The following is an 18,778-nucleotide window of genomic DNA, read 5'->3' as shown; positions in this document are numbered from 1 at the left end:
GGGCAGTGTTCACTGTGAGAAGCCCTCCTCCTCCAGAACATGAGCACTTGGCAGGCCTGGGGGCCTCCGTGTGCCCAGCATCTAGCCAGGTACGTGGCAGCAGGCTGAAAGAAGCAACCAACGCTTACAGACTCAAAACTTTAATCAGAGAACCTAAGAGAACCAAAACGCACACATGAAGGGCATTTCCGCACTGCCCCACAGCAACACAGGTCAGTAGTTACAGAGACTGCCCCCCACCATGGCTGCCAATTTTCCACAGGGCCTCTGACCTCTCTCTTTGGTGTCAAAACTCTCGTTGAACACACTCATCCGTTTGAGCTCCTGCATCTGTTCTGCCCCTTTGGTAGAGAACAGGCCCGTCGCACAGACTACACAGCGATCGGAGGGCGGGGACCATGTGCAGGGAGTTCGATGTTTTGGCCATTTGAAAACCAGTATGTTCCCCACTGTGGTGTGGGCCCAGTGGTCAGCCAATCAGTTCTTAGTTACAACAACAAAACCAACCAGCAGAACTCAAGGTGCAAGGTTTAAAAAGCTCAAGAGCACAGAGCACATATTCCTAAGCTTTTGTAGCACCAAAAACATGAAAGATATCACAAGTGTCAGTGTCTTCATTAGATTCTGTTTGTGCTTCAGGAAACAGGTCACTGGTCATTCAGTGGGTGAGACACAAAAACCCAGAGCTGAGGAGGTATCATCAAGAGGGAGCTGATCTTGTGGTTCCACAAGGGGTCTCAGCTGTAGAACAGGCCTGGCCAAGGTTAAGCAGTTGACTTGAGGTCTCCAACAGGATGGTGTCCTCCCTGGGCTCGCCAGCACTCCGCCACAGTCCCAGAACTTGCTGTGACATGAGGGAATTTAACATGTCCCTTGTCAATGAATGGTACTTCTCCGTGGAAACGGGGCCATCCACTTCCCTTTGATTCCAGAAGTTTCCAGGCAAGGGCAGGGCTTACCGCATTGGTATTCCCTACCCTGGAGCCTGACAAAGTGCCTGGTGAGTGGCTGGCTTGGACAAACAGTGCATGAGGAATATGTTAGCTGTCATTTCTGTATACTACAATTTCCACCATCAAGGACATCTGTGAACTGTGTAGCAAATATAAAATGCAGCTTTCCCAGATGAATCCCACTGCTTCCAGTACCATTAACTCCCACAGCAAACTGGGCCTCATGCTCATGCTGTATAACCAACTTTAAATTATGGGAAGTGGTGACATGTATATGTGGGAGGGTGTCCTTTTGAGTGGGAGGTTTTGGAGGTTAGGAGTGGAAAGTTCTAACTAGTTGGTGTTAGTTTACATGCTCTTCTTGGCTTCTGTGGGTTAATTAAGAAAGTACGACGGAGCAGAGGGAAGGAAATGACTTTTTTTTTTTAAAGAAAAGAGCAAGGTGCTGGGTTTGGGGAACCAAATTTAGTCAGGGGCATTTTGGAGAAACCTTTAAAAATGAAAGCTATGTGGGGCACCTGTGTGGCTCAGCCAATTGAGCATCCAACTCTTGGTTTTGGCTGGGGTTGTGATCTCACGGTTGTGGGATCAAGCCCTGCATCAGGCTCTGTGCTTAGCGTGGAATCTGCTTCAGATTCTCTCTTCCTCTCCCTCCCACTCACTCTAAAATAAATAAAATCTTGAAAAAAAAACCTATCTAAAAAGTAAATAAATAAAAGTGATGCAAGGGTGCCTAACTGGCTCAGTCAGAAGAGCATATGACTCTTGGTCTCAGTGGTCAGTTTGAGCTCCACGTTGGGTATAGATATTACTTAAAAGTAAAATCTTAAAAAAAAAAAAAAATGAAGGGCACCTGGGTGGCTCAGTTGGTTGGGCATCTGCCTGGCTCAGGTCATGATCTCAGGGTCCTGGGATCGAGTTCTGGGTTGGGCTCCCTGCTCAACGGGGAGCCTGATTCTCTCTCTCCCTCTGCACCTCACCCCTGCTCCTGCTCTCTCTCTCAAATAAAATCTTTTTAAAAAATGAAAGCCACCACACAGTATTAGCAAGAACATTAACTGCAGTAAATAGAGGATTGCTAATTCTTCCCTTCTTTTTAATATATTTGTTGTATATCATAAGTATTTGTAGCTCACATTTGGTGAGTACTTACTACGTGCTGGGCACTCAGTTCAAAGTGCTTCTTTACATCTATTTATTTATCCTCACAACAGCCCTCTGAGATAGGTCATTGTCTTGTGCCCATTTTACAGATGAGGATGCTGAGGCCCTAGGAGGTCCCACGACTCTCCCCAGAACACTCCGGTAGCACGTGTCAGAGCTGGGATTTAACTCAGCCAACTGGCTCAGGTCTACCTCTGAATTCCCATGTTCTCAACTACTGTGTTTTCATGAAACTCGGGTACAAATTTTCTAATCACTCTTTATGGCAAAGAGATGTATTTATTTGGGGAGAGGGAGCTTACAATGTGATCTCAACTTTAGGACTCAGGTGAACCATGTTCAGATGTCTGGGACTTTGCTGCAACCCAGCAGTAGGAAGTATTGCTACTTGTTACTTTCTACTTAACTCCTTGTTACCTGTAAGTGTGAACTTGCTGATGTCTGCTGAGACTTGCAGCAAAGGGCTGACAAGGTTGACACTGCTAGTTTCTCTTGGGTGTGAACTCTCTGGTGCTGACTGAGATGGGCACTGAGGCCAAAGGCTTTCCCACACACCCTACAGGCATAAGGCTTCTCCCCAGTGTGAACTCTCTCATGCTGCATCAGATTTGCTTTCTGAGCAAAGGCCTTCCCACATTCAGCACACACGTAAGGCTTCTCCCCAGTATGAATTCTCTGGTGAACAGAAAGGCACGAGCTCTGGCTGAAGGCTTTCCCGCATTCCTGACAAACATAAGGCTTTTCTCCGGTATGAACTCGCTGGTGAACAGAAAGGCACGAGCTCTGGCTGAAGGCTTTCCCACATTCCTGACAAACATAAGGCTTTTCTCTGGTGTGAACTCTCTGGTGTTGAATGAGTTGAGCACCCATGCTGAAGGTTTTCCCACAGTCACTGCATTTGTGGGGTTTCTCACCTGTGTGATCTCTCTGATGCTTAGAAAGGCACGAGCTCTGATGGAATGATTTTCCACATTCATTACACTCAAAGGACTTCTTTCTAGCATGAGCTCTCGGATGCTGAGTAAGGCAGTTACCGTGGGCAACACCTTTGTCACATTTGTTACACTGAAAGAGTTTCTCTGCAGTGTGGATTAACCAGTGTTCTGAGAGATGTGCACTTTCACTGAAGGTCTTTCCACATTCATTACATTTAAAGGGGTGCTTGCTCTTGTGGACAGACTGATGTTTGGTGAGGGAAGTGCTGTGAATGAAGGCCTTCCCACAGTCCCCACATTCATACCGCCGCACCCCAGAGTGGATGCTCTGGTGGCGAATGAGCTGTGTACTTTGGGCAAAGGCTTTTCCACACTGGTTACACTCAAAGGGCTTCACCCTGGTGTGAACCCTCTCGTGCTGAGTCAGGTATTTGCTGCGGCTAAAGGTTTTCTCGCATTTATCACACTTAAAGTGCTTCTCGCCGATTCCTGGTTGCTCTCTCTGCTCTGAGTCCTGATTCAGGATCCTCCTGCTCTCACCAAGTCCTTGTTTTTCTCTGGTGTGAACAGTCTGGTGGCAAGTTAGGGTGGAGCTGCAGATGAAGCGCTCACCACACTCCTGACACTCATACGGGGTCTCCACATTGTGCATTTTCTGGTGTTGGACAAGGTGTTCATTGTGGCTGAAAGTTTCCTTGCATTTGGCACAGCTGTAGGGTTTTTCTGTGGCATGGATGGACTGGTGTCGAATCAGGTGGGAGGGCCGGCTGAAACTCTTGATGCATTTGTGACATTTATAGGGCCGGTAGCCAGTGTGAATCCTCTGATGTTCATTAAGGTGAGTGTTCCGGTAGAAGGCTTTCCCACACTCACTGCATTTGTAAGGCTTCTCTCCACTGTGAACCCTCTGGTGGATCTTTAGGGTTGAGATATTCCTGAAGGGTTTCCCACACTGATCACACTTGTAAGGCTTTTCTCCAGTGTGAACAGACTGGTGTTCGACAAGCAGCAAACTCCGCCTGAAGGTCTTCCCGCATTCCTGACACTCAGAGGGCGTGTTCGCAGCATGGATTTTCTGGTGTTGGAGGAGGTATTTATGGAAGTTGAAGGTCGCCTTGCATTTGGAACATTCATAGTGTTTCTGGGTATGGGTCTTCTGATGCTGAGTAAGATGAAAGGTTAGGCTGAAACTCTTGCCGCACTCGCTACATCTGTAGGACTGACCCCCCGTGTGGGTTTTCTGATGCTCAGCAGGCTGTAAGCCAAGACCTGATGGCTGGTCACCATCTTGATTCTTAGATGGGTTTTCTCCAGTGTGAATTTTCTGATGCCACAGAAGGTGTGTATTCTGACTGGAAGTTTTCCCGTACTTGGTACACACACAGGATTTGTAGCCTGTGTGAGTCATTGGAGGCACAAAGAGGCAAGAACTCTGGCTGAAACATTCCTCATACTCTTGATGTACAGTGGGTTTCTCTCTAGTATGAATAATCCAGTGCTGGATAAGGTGGTAACTCTGGCTGAAGCTCTTCCCACATTCACTACATTTATACAGTTTCTCCCCTTCCTGGAGAGTCTCCTGCCGGCTCTGGTCTAAGTCACAGCCAAAGTCACTCCCATGCTCTGGAGATGTAGCTGGTGCCAGGCTCTTTTCAGGAAGACTGTGAATCACAGAATCCTCTCCTGTGGAAAGGAGAGACTCAGGACCAAGGTCTCTCTTGAGTTCGTGACTCCTGCATTCTATGGGACTTTCCTTGTTGGTAACAAAGTCAGACCTCTGAAAACTTTCTGGATCCCCTAGGATACTATCTAACCAACTCTCACCTACACAGGCTTTCCCCCAACTGGAGTTCCAGAGGCCATCCTTGGAAAATGTCTCCACGATCTCCTGGGAGAGTCCTTCTTCCAAGAAGTCGTGGGCCAGAAGACAGTTCTTGACCTCAGCTGTGTCTGAAAGAGAGAGAAAGTGCAGATGTCTCCTGTTCCCAAGGGTAAAAAAGTCTGGAGCTGCAGGGTGAGAACACAGACAAGAGGGAGAACGGGTGATGGCTCCTCAGTCAGCCTGTCCTCAAGGTGATGAAGGAGCAGGGGCCGAAGTCGTGACCTGGCTGGAACTAGCATCACAGGAAACAGAGAGCCCGTTTCCAGGACAGTTAAGCGGGGAACTGGGCAGCCACAGGGGCTCCACTGGGAAGGGGAGCCTCTCAGCAGATGCTCTCTGCCATTACCCCCATCAGCTATGGCCTGCTTCCGGGAGAAGGGCACTGTTCAACGGGGAAAGAGAGATAAATGACAGTAACGCACTACCGTTATTACCAGCGGAGGACAGACTGGGTTGGTAAAGGCGCGGCTACATGTGCGTGGAAACAGCATACGTTGTTGAGGTGGCCGGATTCTGTGCTGGGCTGGTCACCTATGCACAAACACTGGTGTGCTCGACAGGAGGCTACAGAGGGTCCACATACATGAGCTCACAAGCAGTGAGCCAAGAACAGAGCTGCACCCTGACTGGGTGGTGGAGGCTGAGACCGAGCCATGCGGCCACCCCCCCGTGATCTCTGATTTGGGGGCCCTTCTCGTGTTAATGATCTGACCATGAGAACAGCCTCCTGTGCCCCAGGCAAGGCCCCTGTCTCTGCCTTTTCCCACTGGGGACATCTCAACCAGGTTAATACCCTCACTGCCTAACCTGCTCCACCCAGAGGAACCATGGCCTAGGAGAGACCCGAACAAATGCTCTTGGCTGCATTAAGGCCTGGGCTTGCGTTATTCACAGATGCAGCCCCCCGCTATGCCCTGTGGGACGGACCTATGCAAAGAGGGGTGAAACAGACCGGGGGTTCGCAGGGCTCAACAGGCACAAGGCAGGAAGGTGGACAGACTGAATCAGGGCCTGGAAGGCCACCTCCTGCTCAGCCTGAAAAGATGGAAGAGGGGACAGAGGAAAGGCACCAGAACAGCCGCATGCTGAACACTGATGTAGATGGAGATGAGACAGGCCGGCAGAGGGAGGGTCCCAACCTGCCAGGATGAGCGGACAGAAGCCAGCACATGGCAGAGTGACACTCATCAGCCTGGGGTCAAGATGTCTGGATAGACATTCTGGATCTGGACGGCACACAAGGGGCCACGTGGCACAGGCCCACCGCCCTCCCCTCCCTGCCCACTCACCAGGGCCCGTTGATTCTGGGCTTTCTCTCACCAGGACCTTCAGCTCCTCGGTGCCATCTGGATGGGAGGTCAGTTTGGGTTTGGAGGGGTCTGCAGGCAGAGAAGAGCACTGTCATCAACTAGGACATGGAGGACCAGCCAGCTGCGTAGCGGGAACCTCCTGGCTCTCCTGCCTAGCCAATGCTTTATCCAGCATACTGCTTCTCAGGGCCAGACGCTGCACTGGGCGACTCCAGGGACACCTGCCCTGCTGGGTTCCCAGTCCAGTGGAGGAGAGGGACCCAGACAGTCACAATCTAGGGTGATCAGAGCTGTGACATCCGGGGCTGGGGATACAAAGGACTTGCAGCAGCTCTTGAGGAATGAGCGGTTTGCCAGGTGGAGAGGCTCGTACTTACTCAGCCATCCACGGCTCACGCATTCACCCAGGGAGCGCGCATCACCTGAGGCCTCCACAGGCCGGGCCTGGGATGGAGCATGCCGGGTTCCCACAGCCCAGTCGGCCCCGCGCTCTGCCCTCTGCAAACTAACTGCTCGAGGAAGGGAGCAGAGTCATAATACCGGGGGTCCGAGCTACAGTGGAGGAAAAGCCCCTTCTGGCTTGAAAATGAAAGGGCCGTAAGCCAAGCAAAGCAGGTGCCTCTAGAAGCTGAAAAGGGGCAAAGAAACACTCTTCCCTGGAGCCTCCAAAAGGATCGAACCCTGCCAACACACGATTTTAGCCCTGTCAGACTCGTTTCATGCTTCCGACCTCCAGAACTAGAAGAATTGTTTTAAGCTGCTGTGTTCGTGGCATGAGTAGGAGCAGCCATAGGAAGCTAATACTCTGCTCGGGTGTACACACACGTGTGCAGGGGAGTCAAGGGAAACATGCATTTATCGTGGGCCATAGTTTACAAATAAAAAAGACACGGAGGTCTGAGCCAAGCTGCTTCTGTAGCACACCGGGCGGAGCTGAGAGAAAATCTGCAAGGCTGGCCCTTGGCTGGTGTCTGGGCACCTGGATTTGAGGAGGGTGGCAGACTTCCCGAACCAAGAGGAGCTGTGCCCCAAGGGTCATGCTCAACACCTGCTTTCCTGCTGGGAGTCTAGAATTCTGGTACATTCCAGGCAGAGCGCGCCTCTGTGACCAGCCCCCAATAAAAATTATGGGCACTGAGTCTCTTTAACGAGCATCCCTGGTAGACATTTCACATGTGTTGTCACCTCGGTACGCATCCTGTGGGACTCCACAGGCAGAGGGCTCTGGAAGCTGGCTCTGGTTTCCCCTTTGCTGCCCATGCTGGGTCTTTTCTCTGTAATATGTCGTGGCCGGGAGTACTACATGCTGAGTCCTGCGAGTCCTCCTCGTGCACCACCAAACACAGGGTGCTTGTGGGGACCTCAGCATAGCTGAGATGGTGACTGCCCTTCTGTGGACCTCGATTTCAGAAGGGCCCACAAAACAGGGAGTCAGACTTCCTCGTGGGGGGACGGTAGGATTAAAGGGCAGTTCTCAGCACTGACCCAGCATGAGACCCGGCTCCTGACTCAACTGCTCCTGCATTTACTGAGCCGCCGCTCAGTGAGTCCCCACGGCAGGTACAGACTGTTCCAGACACTGGGGATATACCCGTGAGCAGCATGGGTGGACAGTCCCCGCCCTCAGGGGGCACCCGTCCCAGCTGCAGGAGACAGAGCATCAAATGAGCAGTTAGCAAGTGCGGGGGTGGTGGGTGAGCAAAGCAGGAGACAGAGGAGGACTTGCTCACAGGCTGTCCTGGGGGCAGGGAGGGGACGAGTCTTCTAGCAGAGGGGAAGGCAGATGCAAGGACTCTGCCTGTCAGCTCTACAACGACAAAGAGGAAAGTGCTGACGAGGCCAGAGCAGCAGGTGGGGGTGATCAGGGTTTCTCAACCTTGGCACTTCTGACATTTGGGGTCGGATAATCCTCGGCTGTAGGGGCTGACCTTGCATTCCAGGACATGTGGCAGCAAGCCTGGGCTCTACCCACGAGATGCCAGGCGCATACCCCCCACTCCCAAGTGCTGATAATCAGCTAGGGCATTGCCAATGTCCCTGGAGGGGGGTTTGTGGCCAGAACTGGCCAGCTGAGCACTCTTGGGCCACGTCATGCTGGTTCTCTGGAGCTCAGGAGCCGAGTTTATCCTGGGGGACAGGAGCCACTGAGCAGGGCAGTGACCAGGACCCCAGGGCTAGAGTGGACACTCACTCAGCAGGAATAGGTTCTGGTAGTTGTCCAGCGCTGTGTCCCAGAACAGGTCCCCCTGGTCCAGCCCCAGGTGCTCCCAGTCCTCCAATGTGAAGTCCATGGCTGCATCCCCGAGGGGCACAAATTCCTGAAATGTGACATGCTGTCAGTGACACCGGGACTGGGGTCAGGGAAGGACCCAATGGCTCACTCTGAGCACCTCTGTGCTCTCAACATACCAGGCCTTTGACAAAAATCATCTCCTGGGGGCCCTGAGACATAAGAGACTGGGCATCCCCATATTTTATAGGCGAGATATGGAATCTTGGAGAGTGGACGTGAGGTCCCCTAAAGGTCACACAGGCAGGACTTAAATCCATGTCTGCCTGTTGCTAAAATCTATTTACTGTGGCTCTTGCTTTTGAGTGTTCATTCAAGATTTTAAGTTATTATGGACATTTTCAGACATATACAGAAGTAGAGATTTGCATGTAACAGACCGCCATGTACCCATCGCCTGACCTCAACCCGTTAACATTGGTCTATTTTGTTCATTAGTGTTTTTGCAGGGGGGACAAATTATTTCAAAATGAATCCCAGGCAGCATCTGATTTCCGCTGTGAATACTTCAATATTTACAACAGAACTCCTTAATCACTGAATACCTAGACCATATTCAAAGTCTGAATGCAGATTTGTCTGACATCTCAATGGTGGTTTTTTCCTTTTTAATTGTAAAAAAAAAAAAAAAAAATGCCACTTCATCCAGTGGCATTAAAAGCATTCACATTATGCAGCCATCACCAGAACTCTCTTCACCTTGCAGAACTGAAACTCTGTCCCCTTTAACCACCATCTCCCCACCCCCAGCCCCAGCCCCAGCCCAGCCCCTGGCATCACCAATCTGCTTTCTATGATTTCACTGTGGTTTTGGCTCAGGTTCAATGGTATGTTTTTCTGGCTGGCTTGTTTTTTTTTTTTTTTAAAGATTTTATTTATTTATTTATTTGAGAGAGAGAATGAGATAGAGAGAGCATGAGACGGGGGAGGGTCAGAGGGAGAAGCAGACTCCCTGCCGAGCAGGGAGCCCGATGCGGGACTCGATCCCGGGACTCCAGGATCATGACCTGAGCCGAAGGCAGTCGCTTAACCGACTGAGCCACCCAGGCGCCCTGGCTGGCTTGTTTGAATCAGAAGCCAAAGTGGCCCATGCCCTGCACTGGGCTGACATGGCTCTGAAGGTTTTTAATCTACAGCTGTACCCTCTGCCCTCTTCATTCTCCACCATCCCGACTGAAGGTCCCACATTGTAGACGTGGCGATTCCTCTCGCTGTCATCTGGCTGCTCCTCGGCTCACCGCATCTCCCAGAAACTGCTTGGTAAGCGGCCTGATTAGATTCAGTACGACTTCTGAGGGGAAGCAAGAGCCCTCATAGGTGGTGCTGGGTCCATTTTGGGCTGCATGACGGCCTGAGGCACCCAAATGTCCAACTGTAAGTGACATCATCTTTCTTAATTTGAAAACTTCCTAGTGAATACGTACTTAGAATAAACCCTCAAATACTCGAAAAGTACTGATAATAAAGGGCCAGCCTTGGGGCGCCTGGGTGGCTCAGCTGGTTAAGCATCTTACCCTTAATCTCAGCTCAGGTCTTAATCTCAAGGTCATGATTTCAAGCTCTGTGTTGGGCTCCACGCTGGGTGCGGAACCTACTTAAAAAAGGGTTGGGGAGGCACCTGGGCGGCTCATTTGGTTAAGCATCTGCCTTTGGCTCAGGTCATGATCCCGGGGTCCTGGGATTGAGCCCCACATCGGGCTCTCTGCTCAGCAGGGAGTCTGCTTCTCCCTCTGTCTCTCACCCCTCTCTCACTCTCTCAAATAAATAAAATCTTTAAAAAAAAAAAAAAGTGCCAGCCTTACCCCAAGCACCCCGTCTCCAGGAGGACCCATGGCTCTCTGGTGAGCTCTCTCCAGACTGCTATCAATGCACACACAGGCATGGGCTTCTTTTAAAGATTTATTCATTAATTTGAGAGAGAGAGAGGGAGAGGCGGTAAGACTCTCAAGCAAACTCCATGCTGAGAGCAGAGCCCGATGCAGGGCTCGATCCCATGACCGTGAGATCATGACCTGAGCCAAAACCAAGAGTCAGACACGTAACCGACTGCACCACCCAGGTGCCCCTACAGGCATGTTTTACCTAAGAACGGAACCTGAGTCTCTAGTTGGGCTTGGCACGTGGCGCCGCTACCTTCCCTGTGGATGACCCCTGGCAAGTAAGTCACATGCCCCTTCTGAACCCTGATTCCTACCCCATTAGTAAGATGGGACTAACGAAACCCATGGCATGAGTCACTGCTCCGAGAAGCGACTGAGTCCTCCTACCACGTAGAAAGGACCCAACCAAAGGGACCAAAGGACAGTTCCACGCCTCTCCATCCCCATCCCAAGTCTCAGCCAGGAGTCCTCACTCACCAACTCCTTGAAAGCAGGATTGTCCACAATTTACAGAAGGTAAGACTGAGGCCCAGAGAATCAAATTCACCTGCCCCGAGTCACACACTCACTAAGTGGGGGCAAAGGAGCGAGAGCCCCCTGTCTGTGTGACCCTAGGAAGCCAACTAGTTAGAGGCATGACTCTGTAGTCTGTCAGACCCCCAAGTCAAATTCTGGTTCTGCCATTTATTAACCACAGGACCTTGTTATTCCCTGTCTCTAAGGCCCTGTTTCCTCATCTCTAAAATACTGCTGCTGTGGGGACTCAGTGAGCCGAGGACCGTCTCCACAGCACAACCCATCGTCCAGGGACCACCGAGCACCTGCTCTGAGCCTGCCTCGTGCCAGGCACATGGCAGAGAAGAGAAGAGTCTAGTTCTTATGGAAGTTAGTCTGGGTGTGTCATATTGCTATTTGTGGAAAATGCTTTGTAAAACTCTTAATAACAGTCAACACACACACGTGGGTATGTTAAAAAAAATGCTCATCTTCAAAGGATGATAGGAAGGAACTGATCTTATACTGAAAATTGGTAAATAAGAGGAAAGAATCAAGCATTTATCCCACCTCTGCTATATGAACTGTACCAGTGGGTTACCAAATAGAAGATGAAAGGAGGTATCTTTTTTTTTTTTAGAGAGTGAGAGAGTGCATGCAGCAGGGGAGGGGCCGAGGGAGAGGGCGATAGAATCTCAACAGGCTCCACGCTCAGTGCAGAGCCCAACACAGGGCTCAATCTCAAAACCCTGAGATCATGACCCGAGCCGAAACCAAGAGTCAGACACTTAACCAACTGAGCCACCCAGGAACCCCAAGGAGATATCTTTTTATAAGAGTATTCCAACTAATGAAAAGGAACAAGTTAGAGCACCACCATCTTGCAAGCCCTGAGGAATGCTGAGATGAGAAGGCAGTAAGTATCAATTCCTGCCAGGATCACAAAAAGAGAGAACCGGACATTCTGGGCCTCCCCGAGTTCTTTTTTTTTTAAGTTATCCAATCATTTTTTTTAAAGATTTTATTTATTTTTTGACAGAGAGGGAGAGCACAAGCAGGGGGAGCAGCAGAGGGAGAGGGAGAAGCAGTCTCCCCGCTGAGCAGGGAGCCCAACGTGGGGCCCAATCCCAGGACCCCGGGATCATGACCCAAGCCGAAGGCAGACACTTAACCAACTGAGCCACTCAGGCACCCCTCCAAGTTCTGACAAAAGGACTGGCTGAGGCTGATCAAGCCTCTGAATCCAGCCACCAACTGGGAGCGTGCTGAATAGCACCAAAAGTAAGTAACCAGCAAAAAAAAAAAAAAAAAACAGACTGGGAAAAATTCTACAGGTCAAACAGCCCTGGTTCTTCAATGGACAAGCTATTAAGACAGAGTGGGATAGAGGAGGAACCTATATGTTAAGAAACCCCTAAAAAAAAGCATTAAAAAAAGAGAAGGGGCAACAGGGACATGCACTTGGGTGATAAAACTATTGTTCAAAAAACCAGAAGGAAGGGGCACCTGGGTGGCTCAGTCGGTTGGGTGTCCAGCTCTTGATTTCTGCTCAGGTCATGATCTCAGGGTTGTGGCATGGAGTCCAGCATCAGGCTTCATGCTGGAGTCTGCTTGAGACTGTCTCTCCCTCTGCCTCTCCCCCCTCACTTCTCTAAAAAAGGAAGTGATGACTACAAAAATCAGGTTATTTATGGGTACGTGAGAGGGCTGGAATGCAGCCCACAAAGGGCCTCCAGGATGGCCAAGGTCTCACTCTTGACCTGGTTGGTGTTTGCCTTCATTAAGTCATTCATTTGACGTGCATGGGTTTCTGCATTTGTGCTTTATTTTACAACGAAGATTTCGGGGCACCTCGGTGGCTCAGTTGGTTGAGCGTCCGACTCCTGATCTCAACTCAGATCTTGATTTCAGGGTCATGAGTTCAGGCCCCGTGCTGGGCTCTGCACTGGACATGAAGCCTACTTAAAAAAAAAAAATACAACAGAAAGATTTCTCAAAAATTAAGCGTATCAATTAAGCATATTCTAAACAGGATCCTCCTCCTGGAAAAAGATAAAAGGTGGAAGGGCAGAGGCAGGGAGACGAGCAAAAAGATGAATTCCATGATCCAGACGAGAAATGAGACAGGGATGGAGAGTGGGGTGACAGGATGAGATGTAGACATTTTGATGATGGTGCTGACAACATTTCCTAAGAGATCAAATGTAGTGGTGAAAGACAGAGAGGAGCCCAGACGTCTCTAAAATTTTAGCCTGAGCAACCCAAAGGATAGAGCTGCAGCTTCCGGAGACGTGGGAGAAGCAGGTTTCCGGGCAGAGTCTGAGTTTGGTCTGGTGCAAGGTAAGTTTGAGATACCCTTTTAGACCTTAGACATAATGGTCCCCCAGAGACATCCATGTTCTAATCCCCAGAACCCACAAAACTGTTACCTTGTACTTCACAGGTGTGACACGTTAAGGATCCTGAGATGGGGAGGTTCTCCCGGATGATCAAGGTGAGCCCTAACTGTCATGACCAATATCCTTATAAGAGGCAGAGGGAGTCAAAGGAGGGAGAAGGCAAGGTGATGAAGGAAGCAGAGGTGAGAGGGATGTGACCATGAGTCAAGGAACACAGGCCCCTCTAGAAGCTGCAAGAGGCCTGGAAGGGATTCTCCCCCACAGCCTCCAAAAGGAAGGGGCCCTGCGGACACCCTGACTTCAGATTTCTAGCCTCCAGAACTAAGACAATACATTTCTGTCATTCAAGGCACTTTGTTACAGCAGCCCTCCCAAGCAGACACGCTCTTACCCCCCCGGTAACATGGGAGCTACATGACGGCAGGGACCACATCAGCTGGTTCCCTAGTGTGTCGATACAGTGCCTAGAACAAAGCCTACCTGTAGGAGGCACGTGGGGGTGTGCAGTTCTGACAGCTGTTTCGGGACAAGGCTGGAGCCAAGAGGTAGTGGGGTTGAGAGATGGGGACGATAAACTGGGTCTTGGTCACACTGGGTGAGCTGGCGGGTCAAGCCAGCATCCCCGCTGGCCTTTTCGGTTATGTGCCCTACAGAACCTACTGACAGTTTAAACTGGGTTGAGTCGAGTGTTCTGTTATTTGTAGTTGAAACTGTTGCTGTCTATACCCTGTCGGAAGGGATTAGCCAAAGAGGTTTTCTCACCAGGAGCCAGATTAGAGAGTCCCAAGAAGCTTCCTTTCCTGGACTCCTCGACTTTGCCGGACAGCAGCACCCCTGGAAATAGTGGTGGAGGGTGTGGGAAGACCCTGGACTTGATTCGTGGGGCACTGGGGAGCCACAGAGAGTTTTATACTGGCCAGTGACAAGGTCAGAGCATGCATTCATTCATTCAACAGTCATTTCTCCTGTGTGCCAGACCCCTCTGAGGATGCTGGAGGCACAGAGGTGTCAGACCCTGTCCTTGGCCTAGAGGGGACATTCAGGGATGCTGATAGCATAAGGAGATAGGGCTGTGACAGAGGGCGGTATCCAGGGCTGTGGCCAGGAAAGGGCGTGAAAACATTGCCTTGGAGTCAGGGAAAGCTGCCTGGTCGGGTGAGATATTCAAGTTGGATCATTAAGGATAAGCAGGTATTACCAGGTAGAGGAAGGTTTTCTTTCATCATTCAAGCAACACCTCAAGAACTCCTGTGTACCAGGCCTGTGCTGTTCCCTGGGGGCCCAGAGGTGAGTCCCAATCAGTACCCATCCCCAAGGAGCACCTTGTCTGGTGGGGCTGACAGACGGAGGCAGGAACAACCACATCCAGGTGGATCTGTGCTATGGTGGAGGCAGCAGGGGGCGCTATGGGAGAGCAGAGCCAGGAAGAGCTGACTGCTCAGAGAATGTGGGGGGTAATGAGCTGTGTCTTGAAGGCTGTGTAAGACTTACCAGCCAGAGATGGCGGGTAGGGTATTCTGGCAGAGGATGGAGCCTGAGCAAAGGCTGGGAATCTGGAAAGTACAGTGTAACATTTTACCACCAGGCCAAGAAAGGAGTTTTGGTTACTTAGGGAGACAGAGAAGATGCCGTGGAAGGTGGTGGGACTCAGATCATGCAGGATTGTGCTGAGAAATGTGGATTTTATCCTACAAGCAGCAAGGATTCCTGGAAGGGTACTGCACAGGGGAGCGACAGTATAAAGAGAGGATCACTTGGGGGCCACCAGAGGACAATGAGCCCAGAATAAAGGCAGGCCAGCTGTGCAGGCTTTGGGGATGACTGATTAGGACAGAGGGGCCCTCAACTCACCTCAGTCACAGCCAACTAGGGCCCAGCAGCTGGAGGTCTCGTTTAAGCTCCCTCTCTTTCCCCTCCATGTTCCCCACTGGCAGGGCTGCAGGGGGGACAAGGGAGCTGGGGCAAAGTCTCCCTTCCTCCAAGGGTTGACTCCCTGGCCATGCTGGATGAACCCCCAAAATGTCCCGAAGTAGGAGGATCAGGCTGGGGGCGCCTGGGTGGCTCAGTCAGTTGGGCGTCTGCCTTTGGGGGGGAAAAAAAGGAGGATCAGACTGAACCTGAGGCTCCCTGCAGGAATCACAACAACTTTGTATTTATTGAAACTACCCCAGCCCCTCCTTTCCACTGTGCATCAGAACCTACAAAGCAACTTCCTAACTGTTCCTGGCACTTGTTACAGTCAGTAGATAACATGTTTGGGAGAGGTGCCCATTAAGGTGGTGGGACCTTCCCTCTTGCTCACTGCTGTGTCTCAGGCCCAGCACAGGAGATACCTTTTACACGTTTTTTTTGGCAGAACACAATGTCTAATTGAAACCCTGGGATGACCTTTCTGGGATTTCTGATCTGTCATCTCTAGGATCTCACCCAGGTGAGTTGGCCTCCAAAACCTGCTATTTCTACAACAGCAAGATTTCTCCAACATTTTTTTTTTTAAACCATGACCCACAGTAACAAAGACAATATATACCGTTAGTACTCGTTCACACACATAACTAAACAAAAGCTTCATGAAATAATACTGAATCTTAAAAAATAGAATGTACCAGGATCTTTTCTATTCTGGTCTCTTCTATTTTACTTCATTAAAAAAAAAAAAAAAAAAAAAAAGATTATGGCCACTGCCCACTGAGCTATTTTCATGACCCATAATATACAAAACACTGTACCATAGGGCTATTTACACATCGGTAGCCCTATGAACTTCCTAATCGGCACATATCTATGGAGTGATGAAAATACCCCTATCACAAAGCAGCAGGATTGTCATAATGACGGGTCCACAAGTCTTAAGCCTCTGGAGCCAGATGTGCTTTGAAGGTCAGAAATTTTCAGATTTTTTGGAAGGTGATATACCATATATACAATATATTTCTTTAAAATCACAGTGTAGGGGCACCTGGGTGGCTCAGTCGGTTAAGCATCTGCCTTCGGCTCAGGTCATGATCCCAGGGTCCTGGGATCGAGCCCCGCATCGGGCTCCCTGCTCAGCGGGAAGCCTGCTTCTCCCTCTCCCTCTCCCCCTGCTTGTGTTCCTTCTCTCGCTATCTCTCTCTGTCAAATAAATAAAATCTAAAAAAAAGATAAAAATAAAAATAAAATAAATAAAATCACAGTGTAGGTGGGACAAGCAGCATTTTGTAATTGAACACGTCGCTATTTCTAGAGTGACGGGTATAAATATTCACTCTAGGTAGGATAATTAAAGGTTATCACTCTTAGCAGTTCCAGTTAGGTCTGGACACCAAATTTATGGAAAGATACGATCTTCGGGGCTTTCCAGATTTTGATGGCAGATTAGGCAATGTGGCAGACTTGTAAGTGCGAACATTTACTCATCAGTGATTTTCCTCACATGACGGAGGTTAAGCCTCAACTTGTGAGTATAATTTGTTCCACAGATGTGGTGTTTTCTTGTTTTTGTTTTTGTTTTTCCCACAGTGTTGGCAGACGGGAGGTTTTGAAAGAAAATTATTTTAAGTAGCCTCAAACTTATTTCGCTTAGAAATTATATTTCCAGGGGCGCCTGGGTGGCTCAGTCGTTAAGCGTCTGCCTTCGGCTCAGGTCATGGTCCCAGGGTCCTGGGATCGAGCCCCGCATCGAGCTCCCTGCTCAGCGGGAAGCCTGCTTCTCCCTCTCCCACTCCCCCTGCTTGTGTTCCCTCTCTCACTATGTCTCTCTCTCGGTCAAATAAATAAATAAAATCTTAAAAAAAAAAAAAAAAGAAATTATATTTCCAGTGTCCAAAAAATCCTAGATTTGGCCCGCTGATCTGTCAGTTGGTGCCTACTTAAAGCGACCCCCCTTAGATGGGGCAAGTGCTCCCTGATGCCCCACAGCCCTCCCCCAGACACGTTCTCTCCTTTAACTTATCTGCCTGACTCTCAGAGACATCTGAGCTTGAGACCTCCGTCTACAGTTTTCACATCACGTTCTGTCCATATCTCACACACTCTGAGCCATGGGACAGAAAAAACTGGAGCCCGACTGTGAAGCTCAAGGTCACCCAGCCTGTCAGAATAACTTGAGCCAAACAATTACAGGACTGAAAAATCGTGGGCCCTGGAGTTGGGAAGTCTTGCTGCTTCTTAGTGTGGGGCCATGGCGAGATCTAGGTCATTCACGCTCTCTGTGCCTGGTTTCCCCGTGTACAAAATGGGACAAATGAAACAGATCCACAGTCCCGCACCTGTTCATTCTAAAAACCAAAAAAGCTCTGAAAACCAGAACTTTATTCATAAACTGACAGCAAAACTGAACCCGAATCGCCACAGGATGCGTATAGTGTGAAGATTCACGCCTTTCCCGGCAGAAATCATCAATTTCCAAGAATTGCCCCAGGTCCCTCTGGGGTGTTGACTAACTATGAAATACGCACCCTTTTAACTTTCTAAACTCTGAAAATATGTGATTCCCGAGATGCTGCCAAGGGAGCCGATAAAAGCGAGGAGCTGCACTTAGCGCTGCTGCGGAGATGACAGAAGGAAACCCGAGAACAGCGCGGCGGCGGGCACTCAGGAGGCGCTCGAAGGTGAAATACTTCGACCTCCCGAAGAAGTCCTCCCATTCATTCATCCCTCGAGATCTGCCTCGCTTCAACTTCGAGCAACTCAACCCCTCCTTCGGCCTCAGACTCCTCACTCAAAATAAAATCTAACCGCTCCTCTCAAGGGCTCCGGTGAGGACTGGAAACCGTTTCAGCGAAAGCCCGGCCCAGAACAGGCTCTAAACAAGACAGCCTTCAAGACCTCACCTAGACACCTACCGCCCAAGACGGCGCGCCCTTTGCCGAAATCGCCCCGTGAGCATTCCGTCACCCCTCAGGAAGGACGAGGCCCCCAAGCCTCCGGAGTACTCAGCGACGCCAGCCTCGGCGTCTCCTCACCTGAAGACTGCAGTCCGCCGGATTAACAGACGCAACTCCCGCCGGGAAGGAGACGCTGACCCAACTCCTCGCACTCGCGCCTCGTAACCACTTCCGGCGTCGCGTGAATTTCCTCAAACTACTCCACCCAGGAGACTCCGCGCCAGCTCGAGGACTCCGTTTCCCAGAAGACTGTGCGGGCTCCGCCCCTTGTCTTCCTATCTCCACCCGCTTCCTCGGCCTTACAGGTTCCGCTGAGCACTCTGGGAAATAGAGTAGAAACAAAATCGGGACCAGGTGGCGTGTGGGTATTGTAGTCCAGTTTTTACCCTGTTGAACGACAATCTAATCAGCGCACTCCGGCCTGAAGGCGACAGAGGGTTGCCATGGAAACGCGTTGAGAAGGCATTTCCTGAAAAGACGCTTGGAAGTAAGGGGCGGAGTTGAGGGGGGAAAAATGATAATATGACCTCTCTCTGATAGGCGGAGAGATGCCTCGTAGTTCATCCCTCCTTACGATTGGCTCCAAATTGGCACATGCGCAA

The 18,778-nt window shown here is 50.3% G+C and overlaps 1 protein-coding gene across 1 annotated transcript; it reads right to left on the bottom strand.

The window, feature by feature from the left end:
• Positions 1-1,909: 1,909 nt before the first annotated feature.
• ZNF473 (zinc finger protein 473) lies at positions 1,910-18,772 on the bottom strand. The gene is made up of 5 exons (XM_034986495.1): positions 18,751-18,772; positions 18,255-18,496; positions 8,436-8,562; positions 6,224-6,313; positions 1,910-5,002 (listed from the first exon to the last, which is right to left on the bottom strand). Exons 1-5 carry the CDS (start codon positions 18,770-18,772, stop codon positions 2,520-2,522), a joined length of 2,964 nt encoding a protein of 987 aa, XP_034842386.1. The 3' UTR covers positions 1,910-2,519.
• Positions 18,773-18,778: the final 6 nt, after the last annotated feature.

The sequence above is a fragment of the Mirounga leonina genome, unplaced genomic scaffold, assembly GCF_011800145.1.
Source record: "Mirounga leonina isolate KUSES-001 unplaced genomic scaffold, KU_Mleo_1.0 Mir_376, whole genome shotgun sequence".
NCBI classification, from domain to species: Eukaryota; Metazoa; Chordata; class Mammalia; order Carnivora; family Phocidae; genus Mirounga; species Mirounga leonina.
This window is presented reverse-complemented; position numbering and strand designations above follow the sequence as displayed.